The 21,970-nt window shown below is 49.9% G+C and overlaps 1 protein-coding gene across 5 annotated transcripts in view; it reads left to right on the top strand.

Annotated features, from left to right (window-relative positions):
* Kcnq4 (potassium voltage-gated channel, subfamily Q, member 4) overlaps positions 1-10,831 on the top strand; it is a 51,358-nt gene extending 40,527 nt beyond the window's left edge. For 4 of the 5 annotated variants that reach the window (XM_011240583.1, XM_006503255.1, XM_011240582.1 and 1 more), the window contains 5 exons: positions 2,390-2,610; positions 4,480-4,579; positions 6,942-7,073; positions 8,337-8,466; positions 8,859-10,831. In XM_011240583.1, coding sequence (XP_011238885.1) covers positions 2,390-2,610; positions 4,480-4,579; positions 6,942-7,073; positions 8,337-8,466; positions 8,859-9,071 — 796 coding nt within the window. In that variant the 3' untranslated portion in view covers positions 9,072-10,831. The remainder of the gene's footprint in view (positions 1-2,389; positions 2,611-4,479; positions 4,580-6,941; positions 7,074-8,336; positions 8,467-8,858) is intronic. The other variant, NM_001081142.3, reaches the window with a different exon arrangement.
* Positions 10,832-21,970: the final 11,139 nt, after the last annotated feature.

Genomic DNA, 21,970 nt, shown 5'->3' with positions numbered 1-21,970 from the left:
TATTTTGCTGGGGCCTACAACATGTATCTTGGGATGATAGATGGGACTTCTGGCTTCCACCCAGGATTTCCCAAGAGAGCACCTTTACAGAATGATAATCCCCAGTGTCTCCAATGTCAGGTGCCCTCTGGTGGGCAAGATTGCCCCCAGCTGAGGACCACTGCAGTAGTTCCCGCACTAAGCCCTTGTCCCAGAAAAAGACATAGTCTAAAGTCAGAGAAAATGGAGCCCACCCTTGTTCTGATTTTAGGCAGACCCTTTCTCTCTTACTGCATCTATAAAAGAGGGACCCTACAAGAGGACACTCAGAGGCCTAAAACACCAGGGTCTGCAGATGGGCCCTGTGTGCTCTAAGAAGCGGAGGAAGAAAGGAGATTTTTGGTGCCTACCGTGTGCCAGCTTTTCTTCCATTTTCTTTGAGCTTTCAGGCTCCAGAGAGGCTGACGTGAGCCTTTTTCTGGTCCTTGCCCAAGGAGTTGGAATCCAGGGCTGCTCCGGGTGAAAACAGTGTCTTCTTGCACTCAGGAGGAGCCAGGGCCTTTGACTGCCTGGAAAGTTACAGAATCCCTAAAGCAGGCCAGAAGCTCCCTCTGCCACCACAGAATGAGAACCAGAAAGGGACTTTTAAAGGCCTCTAATGCAAGCCTGAGCCCCCTTCCTCTGAGAGTCCTGCCGGGTCTCCAGAACACCCAGGAGCAATCTCCAGATTCCTGGAGCTGAAGCACAAGGGTTTCTTCAGTATCCTCTCCTTCTTTCCCCACTGGAGTAGCAGAGGACAGGGTGGCCTTGCATGGCCTAGGGTGTGTGGGTGGGTGCTTGCTAGCATGAGGAAAGCCCACAGGAACAAAGCTTGCAGAGGTTTAGAAAAGCCACACTCAGACTTCACTTGGAATCTCTGGGTATGTCAAAGAGATCCCAGGCCAGTGAAGAACGTGACGGATTTCTTCCTGACAGCCTCAAGTTCCCAACCTATGATCTATAACCTCTCCCCCTGGGGCAGGGACCTATCCCTCAGGATGGCCCTATATCTGGGGCACCTCTCCAAAGGTGTCCCTGGTTTTGTGATCTCCCCCCACCTCACCATCCTGGCTCTGCCTCTCTGCTCCATGTCCTGGGCATGGGGTAAGGCTACCTCATACCTGAGATGGAAACCAGATTCTGTCATCTGCTCAGCCTTTAATCTGAAAGCCCCCAGGCAGGTACTATGACCCCTTCTTCACCTCTGCCCCTTCTCAAGCCTTGTCTGAACCTGGCTGCTATTTTCCTGTGCAGAGTGAGGACCTGCATCAGGGGAGATGGTGGTGATGATGCAGGGTATGGGGCAGAGGATGTTGGCTGAGGTCTTACCCACATCATAGCATGGTTCTTGAACCTCTTAGACACAGAGTTACTCTACCAGGTATTGGTTAACTGGGGCCTATCTCAGGGAAGGTTTGGGGATGCGGTGGGGAGCTGGGTACAAGAAGTGAGAAAGCATACACATGTGCTAACAAGCACACAGGTGAGTAGGCAGAAAGACAGGCCTTCCAGGTGCTCCAAGACCATGTGGATAGGATAGCAGTCTTGGAGAACAGAACTCAGACAGGGGAAAGCACAGGAGAACAGGCTTCTACACACAGATTCTCACAGCGGGGGCTGGCACCTCATGTGTCCTGGACATCCAGAGCCTCGGCGGCTCATCATATCATACAGCCCCACAGCTACTAACACATGGAGAGCTGTGTGATAGAGACCTTAGTTTGTGGTGTTCTATTTATACCAAGTCCTAAAGCCGTGACCTGACCAGTGTGGGATAAGATAGCTCCAGCAGAGTGGGGAGGAGGGACGTGTAAATATGGTGGGGGGCAGGGAAGTGTAAAGTTGACACATGGATATACAGTGTATACACGCATGGGTGCCTGTGTACCCAGTTACACGGTATACACACTCTCTCGCTTCCACAAAGCCAACCCCTGTGTATGGTGAGGCCCAGAGCCATGCTCTGTGTGCCTGGCTGGGTGTGCTCTTCCTTCTACAGTGCTGTCCATGTCCACAGGGTTGCTACCTCCCCCCTTCCCCCACCTACCTGGGCTGGTCCTGGATCCTCGTCCTCCTGTCTCTGACTTCCTTCTGGTTTCTCTCACTGCTTTCACTCTGACATCTGTCTCCTGTGTACCCCTTATCTGTATGGGGCTGGGGATGGGAGGTGGGGCTGGGGAGGGGATATGTCCCCATTGACCTATTTAGCTTCATGTAGGCATCAGGGCCCCCACGCTACACCTGAGGAAATAACTGATGGAAACCAAGACCCAGTAGCAGCCCCCTAGATCATCTAGGTTAGCTTTGTCCTCACCTACCTACTTCAGGCCAGCTCACTTGACTCTTTCTCTGCCGTGCCCTGCCCTGGCAGCAGCCGGATGGGCATCAAAGACCGAATCCGCATAAGCAGCTCCCAGAAGCGGACAGGCCCCTCCAAGCAGCATCTGGCCCCTCCGCCGATTCCCACCTCGCCAAGCAGTGAGCAGGTGGGCGAGGCATCCAGCCCCAGCAAGGTGCAGAAAAGCTGGAGCTTCAATGACCGCACCCGCTTCCGGGCCTCTCTAAGACTCAAGCCTCGCTGCTCTGCTGAGGGTAAGCCCCAGGGGTCTCGGGCTGTGCATCTGCTAGAGGCAGCTTGGGTAGGGACTGGCTTGGATTGTCTGCTCTAGAAAATGGGTATCATAAGTTCTTCTTTGCTATAATCCACTCTCCAGACTGTTGACAAATCAAATGAGAATTTAGAGGGAGCACTGGTTGGTGGTAAAGACATCGGATTTGGAACCAGGCTTCTGAGATTTGATTCCTGGCTCTGTCATTTCTTTTTAATGTTTTTAAATTATATTTTAATTTTTAAAAAGGATTTTACTTATCTTATACATCTGTGCTCTACCTCATATATGCCTGCATGCCAGAAGAGGGCATTGAATCCCATTCCAGATGGTTGTGACCCACTGTGTGGTTGCTGGGAATTGAACTTGGAACCTTGGAAAAGCAGACAGTGCTCTTAACCACTGAGCCATGTCTCCAGCCTCCTATTTTACTTATTTACTGTGTGTATGTGTCCGTGTCTGTGCTGGTGGAGGTCAGAGGATAAGCCGTGAGAGTGACACAGGTCTGGGGATCAAACTCTAGTTATCAGCCTTCACAACAAGCACTCTTATCCACTGAGCCTGTCACTTATTTTAGATAAGGACCGCATCTCTCTGGGTCCCACTTTCCCCATCTGTAAAACAGAGGCAACAATAGTATCTATTTCAGATAGAGATTCTGAGGACCCCATAGTGGGATGAGCCACAGCGTAGTAAGTGCTTAGCCCTCTGGAGGAAGTCCTGTGTGCAGCTATCCCCTGGACAGTCTCCTTTGCTTCTCCTTGCTACCTCGTTTTGTAGACATGGAAACTGAGACTCTCAGCACGAGAGTGGGAACACTCTTATCCTGAAGCCAGGCTGGCCAGCTCTGAAGCTGGTGTTCTCTGCTGTCCCCTCGTCCCCAGCCCAGCCTGCTGTCACTGTGGCTGGGGGTCTGGCAGGGGCTGTATCTCTACTGTTAGAGGAAGAGGGTCCCTTTGCGTTCTAGTTCTTCACTAGGACTTGGGTGAGAAGCTGCCTTGTTCTGTGTCTATTCTGGGGAACGGGAGGGCTGTGTGAGGTCTCCTAACAGACCCCTTGCCTCTGCTGAGTGTGTTCCAGGCTCTCGGTAGAGAAGGAATGGTCAATAGGTCTGATGGAGATGCGGACAGGATGCTCCCTCTGTTCTTAGAGAGAGAGAGGCCAGCTCAGAGCTGCTGCCTGCACTGTGCCAAGATGCTGAGGCCTGAGAACTCAGCCTTTTCCTGGAAAGTTACTGATCATCACAGACCAATGGCTCTTTAGGAGGTCCTGACTCATGGAAGCCTAGGCATGGTGGTGCCTGGGCTCATCTTCCTCCGTGAGGAAAGTATCACCCTCTTCAAGCACAGGGTACCCACCTCAGAGGAGCTGTTCTCCACCCTGGCTTTAAGGGCCTTCCTTGTAGCAGGTCTGGCACTAGCTGGAGTACCCTCCTCCCCTAACTCTTCTTGCTCCTAATTGGAAGAAGAGACCACACAATGACTCCATGAAGAGCATCAAATAAATGCCTTTCCCTTGGGGCTTCCTGCCCTGTAAGGGGCAACATGTGGCATGTCCTCAAAGGCTGTGTGTACCATCTTTGTCCCAGGCTAGACCATATGTCCTCTAAAGCAGCTGCCACCCACCTGTCACCAGGCAGATGTCTGCCCTGCCCAACCATGGAATAGGCAAAAGGACATGTAACATAGGACAGTGAGAGGCAACAGCCAGTAAGGCAGGGTACCCTTGAGCCGCAGAAGGTTCTGGATTCTTTCTAGATCCGTCTTCCCATGAGTCCCACTAATGGAGGTGGGGGCTGAGAGTGTTTTCTTCTACTGCTCTTGGCCCTCACGTGCCATTCCTGTCTCTGCAGAGGGCCCCTCAGAGGAAGTGGCCGAGGAGAAGAGCTACCAGTGTGAGCTTACGGTGGATGATGTCATGCCTGCTGTGAAGACGGTCATCCGTTCTGTCAGGTGAGGCTGAGACCCAAGGTAAGCAGCCTTCCATCCCACCTGCCACCCGTCACTGCTCCCCATCTGGGCCTGTCCTCATGGCCGGCCCTGGCACAGGTCCCAGGGTGCCAGCTGCTAGCTGCCTGGAGTGTGGGAGCTGTGGACAGGAGCATATGGCTTCCAGCACTGCCTGCGCCTTCACAACACACATCACACATCATGTCCAGAGGCGTTGGCTCCGGTGGCCAGGGGCACAGCTGCCCTTTGGGGTCTCTGTCCTTACACACACAGTGTCTGCTCCATTCAGGCTGTCTGCTTTCTTCCCCCTTTCCCCTCTCCTATTTTGTGGTGGTCTCCTTCCTTCTTTCTCCCTAGCTGCACCAGAGGCACCTGGTAGCTTCTGCTGTCGTCTCTGCCTACTCTACGAGTGTTTTTCTTCTGTATCTATGTCTCAGTTCCAAGCTTCTTTCATCTCTACAGCACAAAATCTTTCTCCCTGTGTGCCTTGGCCTCTCTCCCTCTCCCTCCTAGGACATCCTCAAGATCAGTACTCCATAGGTCAAGAACTCAGTGAAACTAAGTCAGGGTGTTGTGGTCAGCATTAAAAAAAAAAAAAAAAGTGAAGTTGGGCATAGTGGCACTTCTGTGATCCTAACCCCTTGGGAGGTAGAAACAGGAGGATTGGGAATTCAAGGTCGACCTTGGCTGCATAGACAGTTTGAGGCTCTCTGAGCTACCAACCTCCTGCTTCAAAAAACAGAAAGGAAAAAAAGTATGAGACTAAATGTCTCATACTAAGGGTGACTATGCTTATGAAACGTGTGTGTTTAACCTGTGTGTATGAATGAGTACTGGTTTGCAGGATAAGATGTATTTCTTAGGTCTTGGTGAAACAGTTTTGAGAGCCATGATATATTATTGGCTGCTGTGATAATTAAGTAGGTGCTGGTCTCCTATGCTCTGTAGCCATGCCCAGTGTGGATTTGGCCCCAGCTTCCTGGCGAGGAGTCCTGGCTGGGTCTCCACTTCCAGCCTGCAGCTCAGCTGCCCGAGGCCAAGGACGCTCAGCCCCCTTGACTCTGTTCCCTGGCTCCTGCACCTGCCCTCTTTCCTGTATTCCTTTTGAGATCAGCCAGCTGGGCTCCTCACAACTTTCTCTCCCTTTCTGTGACCACCATCTTGGACACAGTATCTGAGCTGTGAAGGCCAAGAGAGCTCTCCTTAGCCCCCTCACAGCCCTCTCACACCCAGAATGCCCCCAAACTGCTCCTCTGCCCATCTCCCCAAGTCAGGCAGTCAGTACCATTGACAGTCTGCCCTGTCTCCAGCCATAGAGTCAACTTGGATTTTGACTCGTCTCTTGTCCAACCTCTGAGTGGCTCGAATCTGCCTCCTACCTCCACCCCACTGTCCCCTGCCAACTCCGGCCCATCCCGAGAACTGGTCTTGGTGCCTAGAGCATGGAGCACCCCAACACATTCTAGAAGTTGGCAAAGCAAGCATGTTGAAGCAGAGCGGTAGTGGTGGCCCCCATCCCAGTGCCTTCTCTACACAGCCCCCACCCCAGCCCTTCCTCGTGGCTCGTTCTGGCTCCTCACGCTGTCCACCACTTTGAGGATTGTCCCCTTTCTCCCGTGTTCCTCATCCCACCCCTCTGAGCTCCGTCCCTCTCACTTCCATGTCTGTTTCTAGAAAGCTCCTTTCTTCAGAGCAAGAAAAGCTCTCTTGCCCCTGGCTGAAAAATACCATCTGAGGTTCTACCTACTGTGGCCCTTCTCCTGGCTCCCAGCTCTCCTTTCCTATTCTTTGAACCTGGCTCTTGTCATCCTGTACTTCCTTGGGTTCTCCCAGCTCCCCCTGCCCCTGAGCTGGGTCGGGTTTTTTTGGTTTGGTTGTTTTTTTGTTTTGGGGTGGGGTGGGGTGGGGGAGTAGGTAATGCTTATAAGAGATTCTCTCTACACCTGGCCAACCTGTAGCCAGAGGTTGGATATAACTCCCTTTGGGTGTCCGAGAACCTGCACACAGTTGCCGAGAATGCAGGGTGAATGAGACATTTCTTCCCCTAAGCAAGCAGCAGCAGTTGGAGTGTTAGAAGCTCCAGGTCCCACTGAGCTGAGAGACAAGAGGGCCATTTCCTGCCTCCTAGATTAACACCACCTTAGAGGCATATGAGAAAACACTGAGCCAGCCTCTGGATATGCAGGGCAAAGGGGAACATGGTGGTGGGCCATGGTTGGTTAAAGAGCTAGGGGACCCAGCAGAGGTTGTTGGAGAGAATGGTCGAAGCAGATGACCTGAACCTGGATAAAGAAGCAGAGAAGGGACTGGAAGAGTCCCCTACGAGAACAGGCGCATCTATCAGAGATTCCCCTTTCCCTAACAGGATTCTGAAGTTCCTGGTAGCCAAAAGGAAATTCAAGGAGACGCTGCGGCCATATGATGTGAAGGATGTCATTGAGCAGTATTCAGCAGGACACCTGGACATGCTGGGACGAATCAAGAGCCTGCAAGCCCGGTGGGTGTTCAGGCTCTGAGGAGGGAGGGGTGGGGAGTTGAGGGACCTGGCTCAGGGGACAGGGCAAAAGGCCATCTGTGCTCTGTAGGGGTATTGCCAGGTGGTACATCTGTAATCTCAGCACTGGGAAGACAGAGGGAAGAAGATCATGAGTTCTAGGCTAGTCAAGGCTATGAGGCTCTGCTTCAAAAGAGCAAAGATACCAGAAATCAAACCCAAACCAGAAGATCCCAGGCTTGCAGTGTACAATGTTTGGAAGTCGAAAACCAAAACAACAATCTCAGTAATAGTCCTCTGGCTAAGTCCAGTCCACATTCGTGACTTGAAGGCTTTCCATAGGGTGCTTGTCTTCAGGTCCTAAAGTAACTGGACTGCAGTAATCACCAACTTCCCATTTCCCAAATAGCAGTGTGAAGTGAAGCAAGCTACCCTTTGCTTCTCTAGAATCCTGCATGTCCACTAGGTCCAGGATTAAGGAAAAACCTTTATATCAAGTCCCAAACTGCCTAGAGCTCTCCTTTCACCCATATCTCTTATTGTAGTTCATTCATTAACTTAAAAAGTAACAATTAAGGTGGGCCATGGTGCACAGCACTGGAGAGACAGAAGCAGGAGGAGCTCTAAGTTTGAGGCTAGCCTGGTCTACACGGAGAGTTCCAAATCAGCCAGGGTGATGTAAGGAGGCCCAGTCTCAGCAGCAATCACAGGATTGGATAGGGGTGCCGTTAGAGGCCGGAGGAGTTCAACTTGGCTGTGTAGAGAGCTGGATTACAAGAGATCCTGTCTAAAAGGGAAAAAAAGAACAAGTATTGTGGGAAGGAGTGATCGGATGTGACTTCTGCTGCGCTTAGGTCGAGTAAATAAAGACTGAGTTGATCACTGGATTTAGCAACATGATGTTCGGTTGGGAGAGGGAAAGTCTGACTACAGTGGCTTTGTGGGGGAAGGAAACCGGGCTGCAGGCAGAGGACTGCAGGCAGAGGACTGCAGGCAGAGAGCAGAATAAGGTGGGGTCATCTCTGGCCTTGTCCACCTTCTAACATTTCCCTCCCCAGCCCGTTTTCCCACCTCGGAGGCTCTGCTTGTTATTTGGAGAACTTTCAAAGCAGAGGCTGGTGTCTTCCAGGTTCACCTCCCTTGGGCAGGAAAGTGGCCTCTTCCCATCAGTGCAGTCTGTCTTCCTGGTCAGCAGTCAATCTAGGGTTCTCGTGGAAGGGAGGTGCAGTGTAACTCAGTCTTTCTGATGGTTGCTTTCCCCCACAGGGTGGACCAAATTGTGGGTCGGGGCCCTGGGGACCGCAAGACTCGGGAGAAGGGCGATAAGGGTCCTTCAGACACGGAGGCAGTGGATGAAATCAGCATGATGGGGCGCGTAGTCAAGGTGGAAAAGCAGGTGAGTGTAGAAAGGGCTTCTACCAGATGCCTGAAATAGCTGTCAAAGGTTCAGCACTGCCATAGTGCAGAACCTTGGCCTAATAGGGCCCACGTGCTGAGTTCTGCTCCGCCAAGCCCCACCCTACAAACAAACTCGGCTCCCAGAAAGCCCATTCACAATCATTCCTGAAGGATCTCACAGGTAAGCCCTCCTAACCACGCCTCCTACCTAGTAGTCCTAAGATTTCCAAGCCCCGCCCCCGATATCTAGCCCCGTCTCGTCCCCATATCTAGTCCCGCCCCGTCCCCGATATCTAGCCCCGCCCCGCCCAGGCCAACTGTCTTCCTTAGGGGTGACCGGTTCTTGGGGTCCAGCATCACCTCTCAGCCTCGTCCCGCTCCGCCCACCAGGTGCAGTCCATCGAACATAAGTTGGATCTGCTGCTGGGCTTCTACTCGCGCTGCCTCCGCTCTGGCACCTCGGCCAGCCTGGGCACTGTGCAAGTGCCGCTCTTCGACCCCGACATCACCTCGGACTACCACAGCCCTGTAGACCACGAGGACATCTCTGTCTCCGCACAGACGCTCAGCATCTCTCGCTCAGTCAGCACCAACATGGACTGAAGGGCTTCTCAGGGGCGGGGCAGCCTTCGGATTGCCCCTCGGATTCACCCCGGGGCCTCTGGACTCCTCTCTTACTTGAACTCGCTCCCTGGCAGGGAGAGAGGCCATACGCAGTATTGAGCTGTCTGGGTGGGCGAGATACCCAATGCCAGCCAGGTACCAGCGCCCCAGGAGCATGAAATGCCAGGCCACAGCAATGGCTGACCGGAGGCCACTGGGCGCTCCCAGACCCTGTCCGCTCCATCAAGGCTCAATGTGGCCCGCCTGGCAGGGGCTCTGCCCTGGGAATGGGAGCAGAGCACTGGGGCCCTGGTCCCTGACCCAGCTTCTAGCTATGCAAGGTGAGGTCTCCAGGCCCGCCCTTCCAGGTAGAGCAGGGAAGTCCTCCTGCCAAGCCCGGCCCCACCCGGGGATGGGCCCAAGGTGCCCCCACAGGTGCCCATAAAGCACAGGACTCTGCCATAAGGTAGATGGGCATCATATATGCAAACTATGTTAAATATGCAACTTTAGGGACCCCCATGGGGTTCCTCTGCCCCTCCCTTACTGGGAGATGGGCCCCAGCAGTAGCTGGTCTCAGGCTGCTTGGCCATACTCCACCTCCATTCTTTGGCTTAACATCCATCCTCACCCAGCATGGGGCCTAAACCTCTCTGTCCTCTCCAAAGGGCAAGACCTGGGCCTTTCTGTCCCTTTGTAGGTGTCACCCCAGGGGCTCGCTCTTACTGCTGGATATCCATTCCCATTGGCCCTCCAACAGTTTTGACAGCACAAGTTCCTGTATTTCCCCTAAACCTACCAGACAGTGGCCCACCACCAGGAACCACAAGCATGGTCCTTTTATTTCTCCAGCAGAATGCCGCACACACCGATGCACACGATGCCACACACTTGAAGGCGTGAGCACAAAGCCACTGGATCTTTCCTGGGCAGGAGAGGAGGGTTTAGAGCATCCACGTGTCTCCCCAGGCCCCACCTCAGAGTTTGACTTGCTCCCCTCCTCACAAAAGGTCCAATAGTCCTCTGGTTGCCCTAAGGACTATGTTGGTGTCCCCATAGTGTAACTCAGGCCTAGGCCTTGGGGCCTTGCACACCTGGAGAGAATCCAGGCACATCCTCTTCCTAGTCTCAGCGAGGACACGTGTATCCAGTGCTATAGCAACTGCACCTGGCTCTCACCGGCACCGGTCTCTGCCCCACTTTCTCACTTCAATTGGCAGCGCTGCATATTGGCACAAACACCCAAACACTGCGGGCCCCATCCTCAGTTTTAGAGCCCTACCCCTTTGCTCCTTTCCTGCTAAGCTAATGCAGGTGGCAAGAGAGTGAGGGGTGGGGTTCCAACGACAATACTCCGGGGGAGACTTGGGAACAAGGGGCTGAGGCCGAACTGTCTGCATCTCATACTGGGACCTGCATGTACCAGTGCCAGGGCTTGGGTTGAATCCTGCTCAGCCCTATGGTGCCCAATCTCTGTCCTACCATCTGCATGTACCATCAGGCCCTGGATGGAGCCCATCCTGGCTCACTTCACTTGCATTGTATTGCCCCCTGGTGAGCCACTCCACCCCCTCAGAGATGGAGCTGTACAGAGGGTCTGGAGACTAAGATTATCCTGTGACCAAAGGAGACATGGGAAGAGGCCCTCCCTCCTTCCACGATTGAGGTTCCCCCACCAACCCGGTTCTCAGATATGCAAGTACCTCACTTTGTTAACTTATTAACTTATTGGTTTCATTAAAGTTTTCAGTAGGAAGTGATTGGTCTTGGTTGTGCTCGGTGCCTGAAGGCTGAGGCTCCTGGTTTGATGGTGAAAGTGAAATTTGGGTTTATTGTAAACCATAAAAGCCCAGCTCCATATGACTCAAGGAAAAAGAAGAGGCACGTTGTCCCAGATAATTAAAGCATCTAAGGGATAGATTTGGCTTCACCTACAGGTAAATATAGTTGATCAAACACATGCTAACTCCTTGTCTGCTCCACCCACCTCACAGGCTGATTGATCTCTTGTGAGGACCAGTGAAAAATGGATACCACTTTCCTGGTGGTTCATCCTGTGAGGAAACCAGAAACAATGATAGGGGACTTTTTGTTTGTGGAGGGAGGGGGGTCATTTGCTTTTTGTTTGTTTTTGAGCCAGTCTCTGCCCATAGCCCTATAGCTGGCCTTGAACTCAAGACGGTCCTGATCTCAGCCTTATGGCCGATAGGTTTTCCTTTTTAACTTCTACCAGTTGACAATTCGTTTTGTTCATTTACACACAGAAACACTGGTAATGAGAAAAAAAGAATGTGACTATACATTTAGCATAGAACACAGCCGGCACACCCAGCCTTGTATTTTTTTAGACAGGGTATTGCTGTCTAGCTCAGCCTGGCCTCAAACACGCCGTGATCGTGATCATACACACAGTCACCACCACTCCCAGCACTGTCTTTTGTTTTGTTGGCTCTGGAAGCATAGAAGAGCTTGGAAGCTTTTCACTTCCAGCATTAGCCCCAACTCCTAGGGAGGTTTGGGCTGGACACCTAGGGCTCCTTAGCCATGCGATGGGACAGAACAGGAATTAAAAGGTGTTAACATTTCAGTGATTCTCCAAAAAGGCTCAGTGGTAGGAAAGTCATTTGTCCTTACCCTTCTTCACATAAGCAAAGGTCTCATTTAAATTTGAGCCACTTGGGAAACAACACCCTGACATTTATGGATCCTGCCAAGTGATCTTACCACCCAGAGGGCTTCCTCTGGGTCTATACCCGCCAATCTCTTACTGTCGGTATAACCCAGATGACTGGAGAAATGGAATGTTTCCTCTAAATGCACACCAGACCCAGAGTGGGTATTGCAACAAAACAAAGAGGATTTACAGTGGGGAGTGGGCCACAGTGTTGCAAGAGACACAAAAGAACAGAAAATCCAAGGTAATCCAGAGAAAGTTGCTGAACACAGCAGTCCTTCCTGGAACTGCAAGAATGCAGGAAGCCATCGGGACCATCAAAAACGCCTAAGAGTGGTGCTGGGGTTGTGGCCCCGTGGTGGCAGAGCTCTTGCTGGGCATGTGCAAAGTCCTGGTTCAGTCCTTAGCACAAACAGAGGGAGAGAGGTGTGTGAAGTGGGGGAGAGAGAGGGAGGGAGGGAGGGAGGGAAAAAGGGTGGAAGGGAGGGAGATCTGGTGGGGATTCATGAGACCTACCTAGGTGTGCACACCAGATGTCGCCACCCACACAGCCTTGCAGACCCAGATGGGAAGGGGAGTTTGGAAGAGCATTACAGACATTCTGGAATCTACTGATGACCACAGACCCCCTGAACAGTCAACAGCCATACACATCAACCCACACATATGGGACATCCATGTAATGACAGTGTCTCCCACCACGTAAAACAAAGCTATGCTTCATACAAACAAGGTCCTTATCACTCTCTCCCTGTAAAGGGGGGAAACACAAAGTCCCACAGCCTTTAAAAACCTTTTATTTGTAATATTTGAATGATGTGTACTTGCATGTCTCTGTGTGGGTATGTGCATGTGAATGTCCCTCAGAGAGTAGAGACTTTAGATCCCCCTTGCTCTCCCAGAGCTGGCACTACAGGTGGTTGTGAGCCAACAGACATGGGTGCCAGGGACTGATCTCGGGTCCTTTGGAAGAGCAGTGAGTGCACTGTTAACGATTGAGCCATTATCTCTCCAGCTCTCAGGTCTCCAACAAAAGCATCCACACCCAGGAACTAGCCAGCCAACCCTTATTGGGTTGTGTTAACTATTCTTCCGACTCAGTGGCCATCCTGCGTACAACCAAACATTAACCTCACACTACAGTTTTCTGCAGACAAGATTGTCTGCAAAAGTATCGCTCTTGCTCCAAAGGGAAAAGGGACTTATTCTGAGCCAGGTTTGAGTGACCATCGCTCAGGGACATGAATTCAGGTTGCCCTGAATGACATCTTTATTGTGGAAGCATGAGCTTTTATAGGCATGGACCAAAAGACAGTCATAAATCAAAGCCTTTACTAAATCTGTTGCTGGGGACAGTGTAGGTGGATGGGATACAGCAAAGTGCGGACATCTTTGTACACGTTTCAGGTTTGAGCTGATCTGATAACATTCTTAACTTTTGTGTTGGTGGAAGCCAGACCTTAGAGGTGATAGTTTCCAAAACTTTTACCAATTACAATTTTCTTTTTCTTCTTCCTACTTTCTCTCTCAATCTCTCTCCCCCTCTTTCCTCCTGCTCCCTCTCCTTGCCCTCTCCCTCTCTCCACATTCTCTCTCCCCGTTCCCCCTCTTCTCTGCCCTGCCCTCTCCCTCTCCCCTTTCTTCCTTGCCCCCTCCCCTCCCCGCTCCTGTCCCCAGGGTTTCATGTATCCCAGCTTGGTCTAAAACTCATAGCTGAGAACAGTGGTTCTCAACCTTCCTAGTTCTGTGACCCTTTAATACAGTTCCTCATGTTATGGCAACTCTCAACCTTATAACATTATTTCGTTGCTACTTCATAACTAATTTTGCTAATGTTTATGAACTGTTATTTAAATATCTGATATGTGGCCCCCAAAGGGGTCACACATGGCCCACAGGTTGAAAACCAGTGGCTAAGACTGACATAGACCTTTCTGATCCTCCTACCACCACTTCCAAGGATGCACCACTATACTCAATTTATAAAGTACTAATAATCCAACTAATAATCTCACGTATGCCTAATAAGCATTCTGCCAGTGGAATTACATCCCCATCCCAGAGGGCAGCACCTGTATTTGTTATTGTTCTCAGCCTTTTAATGGCACCTGACAGAACAACTTTAAAAGAGGAGAATTTATCTTGGGTCATGGTGCCACACATGTAGTCTATCCTGGTGGGGAAGGTTTGGTGGCGTTCACGTGTCTTCAGGAGCACGTGGCTTCGGGAGCACGTGGCTTCGGGAGGTCTTATAACTTATACAGCTTATACCTCAAGCTCTGCTTCCAAGGCCTTGTGTCTCTGCCAACTAGACTCCAAGTCCAGAAAGCTTCACGGCCTCCCGAAACAGCGCCACCTTCTGGACCAAGTACCCAAGCACACAAGCCTGTGCTGGTCATTTACATTCAAACCCTAACAGTAATAAATGGCGATTAAGGAGACTAAAGATAGCACAGTATAATTGTGGCTCTTGATCTGCAGCATTCCAATCTGTCCAATCAGAGTCCTAGTCAATCACTCTGCAGAATCTTCAACACAGATGTGGCTTTTAAAGGGAACTTTAGTTCATAAAATAGAGAGAGGGAAGCAGGAAAAAAATTAATGCTTTTGAAATGCCAAAACCAAAAAGAAAAAATTCATGCTACAACAACCCAAACAATGAAGAGAACATTTTTTTTGGGTGTGGTAACTGGTCTTTCAGAAATACATGTTTCTTTATGCAAAATATACTATAGCTGATGTATGATATTTCTCCTTACCCACCCCCACTTAAAAAAACCTTTTCATTGGTTCTTTGTGAACTTTACATCATGTACCCCAATCCCACACACCCTCCCCCCTTCATACCCACCCTCCCCCTTGCAATCTCCCCCCAACAGAGAGAAAAATCTCCTTGTGGAAGCTGTACTGTGTCACAGTGTGTCCTTCCCTTTTGTCCACAGGTCCTTGCTTGCAAATGCTCATTGCAAGACTTTGGTCTGGTAAGAGGTCTCTGGCTTCTGCTATTCTATCAACCCTGGAACCTCACTGGGATTCCTTTTGGACATCCTCTTGTTGCTCTGTGTCATGGAGACCCTGTAGTTTTGGATCCGTAGGACTGGCCCCTTTATGCACTTCAGCAGTTCATTGATAGGGTAGATGTTGGGGTGGGACAATTCAAAACCCTGGGTGTGGGCCTGAGAGAAATCTGAGCTGGTCAGCCTGCCGGCTCTTCCACTCTCACACCCTCAGGGCAGCCTCACTGGCATCCCCCCACCTCCAACACACACACACACACACACACACACACACACACACACAGAGAGAGAGAGAGAGAGAGAGAGAGAGAGAGAGAGAGAGAGAGAGCCAGCTCTTCCCTGCTGCACAGTGAAGGTGCAGTGCCCGCTCTCCCAAGACTTGTAGCCGATGAGGGACAGGGACAGCTCTCTCACTCTCATGACCCCAGGACCAGATCCCTCCCTGCCCCACCCTTGTCCTCTGCCAGCCCCTCAGCTGGCTATAGTTTGATGGGGTTTTTGGGTTGTTTTTGTTTTTATTTCCTGTGGATGGCTATTTGGCCTCTGTGAGCACGTGTGCCCCATATACATTCCCAGGGCCTGCAGAGGCCAGCAGAGGGTGTCAGATCCTCTGGACCTGGAGTCACAGATGTGTGTAAGCCACTGTGTGGGTGCTGGGAACCAGGTCCTCTGCGAGAGCAGTAGTAATCTTAACCTCTCGCTAAGCCATCTTCTCCAGCCCCTGGTTAGGGTTCTCTACATGGTTTAGTGACTTAAATGATCTCTAATGGCTCTAAGTCCTTAGCACTCCTGTATGGTTTGGGGTGTTATAGCTCTTCATTAACTTTTATTGTTGTCCATGGAGAATTGGCTGCAGGGTCCACAAAAGAGACTAAAACTGTGGAAACTCCATCTTCTTTGTAAAGGAACATAACCTAGCTGATGTACATCCTCCTGCATGCTTTAAGTCACCTCTACCTTACAATCCCCAAACACAGTGTAGATGCTGTATGAAGTAGTTGTTATACCATATTGTTTAAGAGTAACAATGAGGGACTGGTGAGATGGCTCAGTGGGTAAGAGCACTCGTCTGCTCTTCCAAAGGTCTGGAGTTCAAATCCCAGCAACCACATGGTGACTCACAACCATCCGTAATGAGGACTGACTCCCTCTTCTGGAGTGTCTGAAGACAGCTATAGTGTACTTACATATAATAAATAAATAAATAAATAAATAAATAAATAAATAAATCTTAAAAAAAAAAGAGTAACAATGAGAGAAAAGCCAAAACCTGACCAGTATAAAAGAAATGTCCAGCTGCCTGTCATTTATCTATCATCTTCTATCTATCTATCTATCTATCTATCTATCTATCTATCTATCTATCTATCTATCTATCTATCCATCCTCCCATCCATTCATCATCTAGATCAGGGTTACCTGCCTAGTCTATATATCTATAGACTTCCAATCTATATAACTATCATCTATTTATTAGTCAGCCATCTATTTATCATCTGTTCATCCATCTACTTACCTTCACGTCATCTGTCTCCACAGTGATTGGAACTATGGATGCAGATACAGAGATACAGATACAGAGGACAGAGGGCTGACTGTTAAGATGAGCCTTAGAGCATCCCTGGATTCTACCCTGTTCTGATAAGTAGCAGCTCAGCTTCCCCCGGTAACAGGAAGCAAGTCCATGCAGCCAGGACATTACCTCTTCCTTTCATTCATCGTTATGTGACAATGAGAAGATACAATGAGTTGCAAACTCATTTCTTGCCCTCAGGATGAAGACTTCCAATGTAGCAGGGACCGATGTTACAGGAGCCAAATGCAAAAGTTTGGTAAGTGGGTGTATAGGCTAAATAATGGCCACCAAAAGGAGGAATTTCTAATCTCTGTAGACTGTCACCTCATAAGGAAAAGAGAGAGAGTGCATATTAAATTAAGCTTTTGTTTGTTTATTAAATTTTTCCTGAGGCTATCTCACTACATAGTCCAGGGTGGCCTCAGAACTCTTCAAGACTTTTTAAAACTAAACCCCTCATGTGTTGATGTGTGTGAACACAAATGCAAACATCCCAACCACAGCATGCTTGCAAAAAATCAGAGGACAAATTACAGTAGTCTCTCCCTCCACCACGTGGGGCCTGAGGTTTGAACTCAGGTCACCAGGCTTGGTGGCAAGTGCCTTTACCCACTGAGCCATCTCTCTTACCCAAGGCCTCAAACTCTTGGTTGTCTTGCCTCAGCCTCCCTGATGCTGGGATTACAGCCTGCAATTAAGGATCCTGACAAGAGAAAATTATCCTCTGTTAGAGATAGGCCTTGGGTATGATCATAAATACATTTTGTTTGTTTGTTCATTTTGATGAGATGGTGGTACTGCTGAGAATAAAACCCCAGGGCCCCTCATATGCCAAGCAAGCACTCGGCCATGAAGGCAGACCTCCAGGCCCACTAGTGTCTTTTTGAGAGAGAGGCAGAGGGAGATTGTACACACAAAAGAGCAGGTGATTTGAGGACAGACACAGAAGCGGGATGCTGCTGCCAGCCATTAGCTGGAAGTCTGGATTCTCCCCTTGTGCTCTGTGGGGAGTGCCCACACCTTGGCCGAGACCTGGTGAAACTGACCTTTGCCCTCCGGAACTGTGAGAGAATCTGTTGTTGCTTCAAGCCATCAGGTTTTAAGTGACTCACTGTAGTGGCCACAGAAATCAATACTGTGGGCGATTTGAATCAGTGTAGGTGAGAGGGCCACTCCTTGCCTTCCTGGAATCCTGGAATGCTTGTTGGTGAGGCTAATTCGTGATCCTCCATGCTGGGACGAGTCCAGTGGAACCCACCTGACACCAGGTAACTTGGGGCCTACTGGGGAGGGGTGATATATTAGGTCTTTAATGTTTCTGCTGATAACAGGTGAGATGTGTTGGCACAGGCTGCAGTAGTCTTGGTGAAGCTAAGTCATGTGTTGGAGCCACAGCCTGCATTCTGGCCACTGTGTCTGAATCGTACATGGGTATACTGAGATAGCACAGGGAAGACCTGCAGAAAGGTGGGCTGTTACCGTGGGCTGTCCCGTCTTGTCTGGCTGGCTACTGAGAGCCTTCTCTGCCATGAGTCCTTTTCACTAAGATTTTCTTTGAAACACAAGTATCTTTTGTGCCATGGCTGGAAGCCAGTCAGAATACCTCTTCCCACCTTCCTTATGGCAAGTCTGTCATCACTGTGCTTCCCAAATCCTGGTCCATTCAATCAAACTGATACACACTGCCCATAAGTCAGTGTCCATCATACTTTCTGTCATCTCTCAATTCAGATAAAATGAATAATCAACCACACACACACACACACACACACACACACACACACACTCACACACAATCAAGCACACAAGCACACATACACACACTCACACACAATCAAGCACACACACATATATACACACTCACACATATACACAATTAAGCACACAAGTGCACACACACACACACACACACAAAGACAATCAGGTGTGGTGGTACATACCTATAATACCAGCACTTGGGATGGGAAGTTTCAAGTCATCCTCAGCTATGCAGTGACTTTCAGGTCAGTCTGGGATACATGAGATCCTGTCTCAAACAAACAAACAAAGAAAAAACACAGGTCCATCAAAAAGGCTCAGTAGGGCCAGGCGTGGTGGCATCGATCACTCAGGAGGCAGAGGCCAGTGGATCTCTATGAGTTTGAGGCCAGCCCAGTCTATAAAGTGAGCTCCATTCCAGCCAGAGCTGCATAGCAAGACTCCCATCTCAAAAAAAGAAAAAAGAAAAAAAAAAAAAAGGCTCAGCAGGAAAGGCGATTGCAACAAGCCGGATGACCTCAGTTCAATCCCAGAATCCTCATGGTGGAGAGCTAAGTCAGTAACATCTTCAGATGCCCACACCTGTGCCAAGGCTCACATACACTCCCTCCAAATATAAAGCAAACAAAACCATTGCCAGACACAAAGCTCCCTGAAAGGTGAGTGGGGTCTAGCCAAGCATGGGAATGAGGGTGTTGGTGTTGTTGGTGACTTTCTAGCTAGAGTATGTAAAAGCTCAGAGGCGTTAGAAAGTGTGCCCGATGAAAGAAACAGAGACCTGGTGGTAAGGCTTCAACAGTGTGTGTGTCAGGGGCAGGGCTGCTCAGGGAGGAGAGTGCAAGATGGGAGGATGGAATTGGGGTTGAGAATTTGCGAGACTTTGAGAGATATGACCCTGTATGCCTGAGATCCAAGCACTGGGCGTGAGGGGGGAGGCAGATGGGAATTAGAGGCTAGCCTGAGCTACATAGCAAGACCCTATTTCAAGAACCCTAGGGCTGGGACTGTAACTTGATTATAGAACACTTGCTTAGTATATGCAAGGCCTTTTGTCTAGTCCCCACCGCACATACGACCACACTCACAGATTGCAGTTCATAAATCATTCCGAGGAAGCAGGAAGCAAAAGTTTGTGTTCATTTAGGAGCTGCACTTGGGTAGCTTTGTACTTTATAAAGTTTTATCAAAGTTTCCTTCCTGGGATGGCTGGTGGGTTTTCAGGGACAAGGCTGGGTGTGGCTGGCAGCAGTTAGGAGACTGCTACAGTCATCTCAGCAGGGGATGCTAGCATCCTGAGCAAGTCCCATGGCGGTTCACTAATTGAGTAAATGCCTATTGGGCACCTGCTGTATGCCAGACCCTAGCTCAGCACAATATGCAGGATGAACGGGCGTAGGGGATGAGTTATAACCCTGAGGTCATCCAGGCCCCGGGGGAAACAGATGCTCAATTAGCCAAAGCACAGTCGCTGTTTCTCTTCTAGGATTGTCTGGCTCAGCAAGGAGAGTGTGCAGGTGGCCATGGGAGTCCCTGAACTACCATCACCTTGAGAGCAGAGACTGAGTTTTAGCTTGGCGTGTCATTTATCTATTGCTGTGTAACAACACTCCCCGGCTCTTAATGGCTTAAAGCAACAATTGCTTTATTTATTCTTGATTTTGTGGTTCAGCAGTTCGGTCTCAGAAACAACTGAGCAGTTTTCCTGGCCTCACCTGGGATCACGAATGTGCTTGTAATCATCTGGCATCTTGCCCAAGGCTTATACTGGAAGTTCTTCCAACCCTACGGCAATATGGAAGTGGTTGGACCTTCAGGAAGTGGGGCCTTCGTGGAAAGTAGCTAGGTTCCAGGGAACTGCCCTCAGAAGAGATTAGTGAAGGTTTTCTGAGATTGGATTAATTCCTCCCAGAACTAATTATAATTAGTTGAAAGCCTGCCATCTTCCCTCATCCTCCGCTGAATACCTCTCCCACATGAGCAGAATATTTCCCTCTACCATGGTGCCCTCCTGAGCCTGGCTGCCAACACCATGCCCTTGAGTCTCTAGAACCCCGAGTTCCATCTATTATACAAACCTCCTTCCTTTATAAGGTACCCAGTGCCAAGTATTTTGTTACAGCAACAGAATGTGTGGAGATAACCAAAGATGGTTTTACCTGTCAACTGTTTCATGTACCCTCCTGGCCCACAGGTTGGTTGGTTTATCTGGCCCCACACAGATCTAATTCTCTCATAGGTTAGGGCAGGTTTTGTTCTGTTTAGTTTTCATAGCCAGAGCAGAAAAGCAGACAACTCTCTAGGTCCAGGCTCAGCAGCTGAACCAAGCAGCCCAGGGTTGCAGCGTGTTAGGGTTCAGCTCACGCCATTGGCACTCTGAAAATGTTGCAGAGCAAATGAAAACCATACTGCATGCTTCTTATCTTAGATGACGTCATGTTCTTTTGACAGGCCCCAAGTTAAACTAGCTTCTTTGTTTCCCCCTGAGACGCTGCAGAGCAACCTTGCCTTGCCTTGCCACCCACCTCCTATGGACACTGGGACTGTGATGGCTGCCACGTGGGCGCATCAGTCTCCATAGCAGATACCACAGACCTGGCAGCTGGCATTGTACCTTTGTTTCCCCATGGTTCAGGAAGGTAGGAATCCAAAATCCAGGGATACGCAAAGTTAGCTTCGTTCTTAAGCTTTCTTTCTGAGCTTGCAGTATGCCTTAGTTAGGGTTTCCACCGTTGTGAAGAGACACCATGACCACAGCAGCTCTCATAAAAGCTCTCATTTAACTGGGGCTGGTTTACAGTTTCAGAGGTTTAGTCCATTATGGTCATAGCGAGAAGCATGGCAGCATGGGGCTGCGAGTTCTCCATCTTTATCCGCAGGCAGGCAGGCAGCAGCAGGAGATTGTGAGCCACTCTGTATGTAGCTTGAGCATATATGACCTCAAAGCCCACCCTTACAATGACACACTTCCTCCAACAAGGCCACTCCTCCTAATAGTGCCACTTCCTATGGGCCAAGCACTCAAGCACATAAGTCTATGGGGGGGCTATTCCTATTCAAACCACCATCATTTCCACAAGATCCCTGCATTCTTGAGTGTCTGGTGCTTCTGGTCTCCCCTTCTTTTTTTTTTTTTTTTTAAGGTTTTATTTATTTATTTATTATATGTAAGTACACTGTAGCTGTCTTCAGACACTCCAGAAGAGGGCGTCAGATCTTGTTACAGATGGTTGTGAGCCACCATGTGGTTGCTGGGATTTGAACTCTGGACCTTCCAAAGAGCAGTCGGGTGCTCTTACCCACTGAGCCATCTCACCAGCCCATCCCCTTCTTTTAAGGTCACTATTGATGTTGCCCTTGAGCCTATACCAACCCCACCAGGCCTCAGTGACCTCCGTCAAGCCCTGCTCCAAATACAGCTGCATTTTCAGGTTTGAGGGACTAGAGCTTAAGCATGTGAGTTTTGAGGATCTATCCTATCACACGCGGGGCAGCATTTGATCCACCTCCCCACCCCTCCCCCATCCTGCTTTCTAGAAATGTTCAGGGGCTCAGAATTGCTTTGGAGCCTATTCTTCTGGACAGAGGTAGACACCTGAACACATCATAAAACCAATCATTTAAAAACCTTATTTGGTGGCTGGAGTTGCTCTTCCAGACCAACTCAGCACCCACATCAGGTGGCTCATAACCATCTGTAACTCTAGCTTCTGGCCTCCCTTAGCATTAGTGTTGTGATCATAAAAAGAGAAAGAGCTATAAGAATATGTTCTGGGGCTGGTGAGGTGGCTCAGTGGGTAAGAGCACCCGACTGCTCTTCCGAAGGTCCAGAGTTCAAATCCCAGCAACCACATGGTGGCTCACAACCATCCGTAAC

The sequence above is a fragment of the Mus musculus genome, chromosome 4 (genome assembly GCF_000001635.26).
Source record: "Mus musculus strain C57BL/6J chromosome 4, GRCm38.p6 C57BL/6J".
Taxonomy (NCBI): Eukaryota; Metazoa; Chordata; class Mammalia; order Rodentia; family Muridae; genus Mus; species Mus musculus.
Note: the sequence above shows the minus strand (reverse complement) of the source record. Positions and strands in the feature narration are given on the sequence as shown.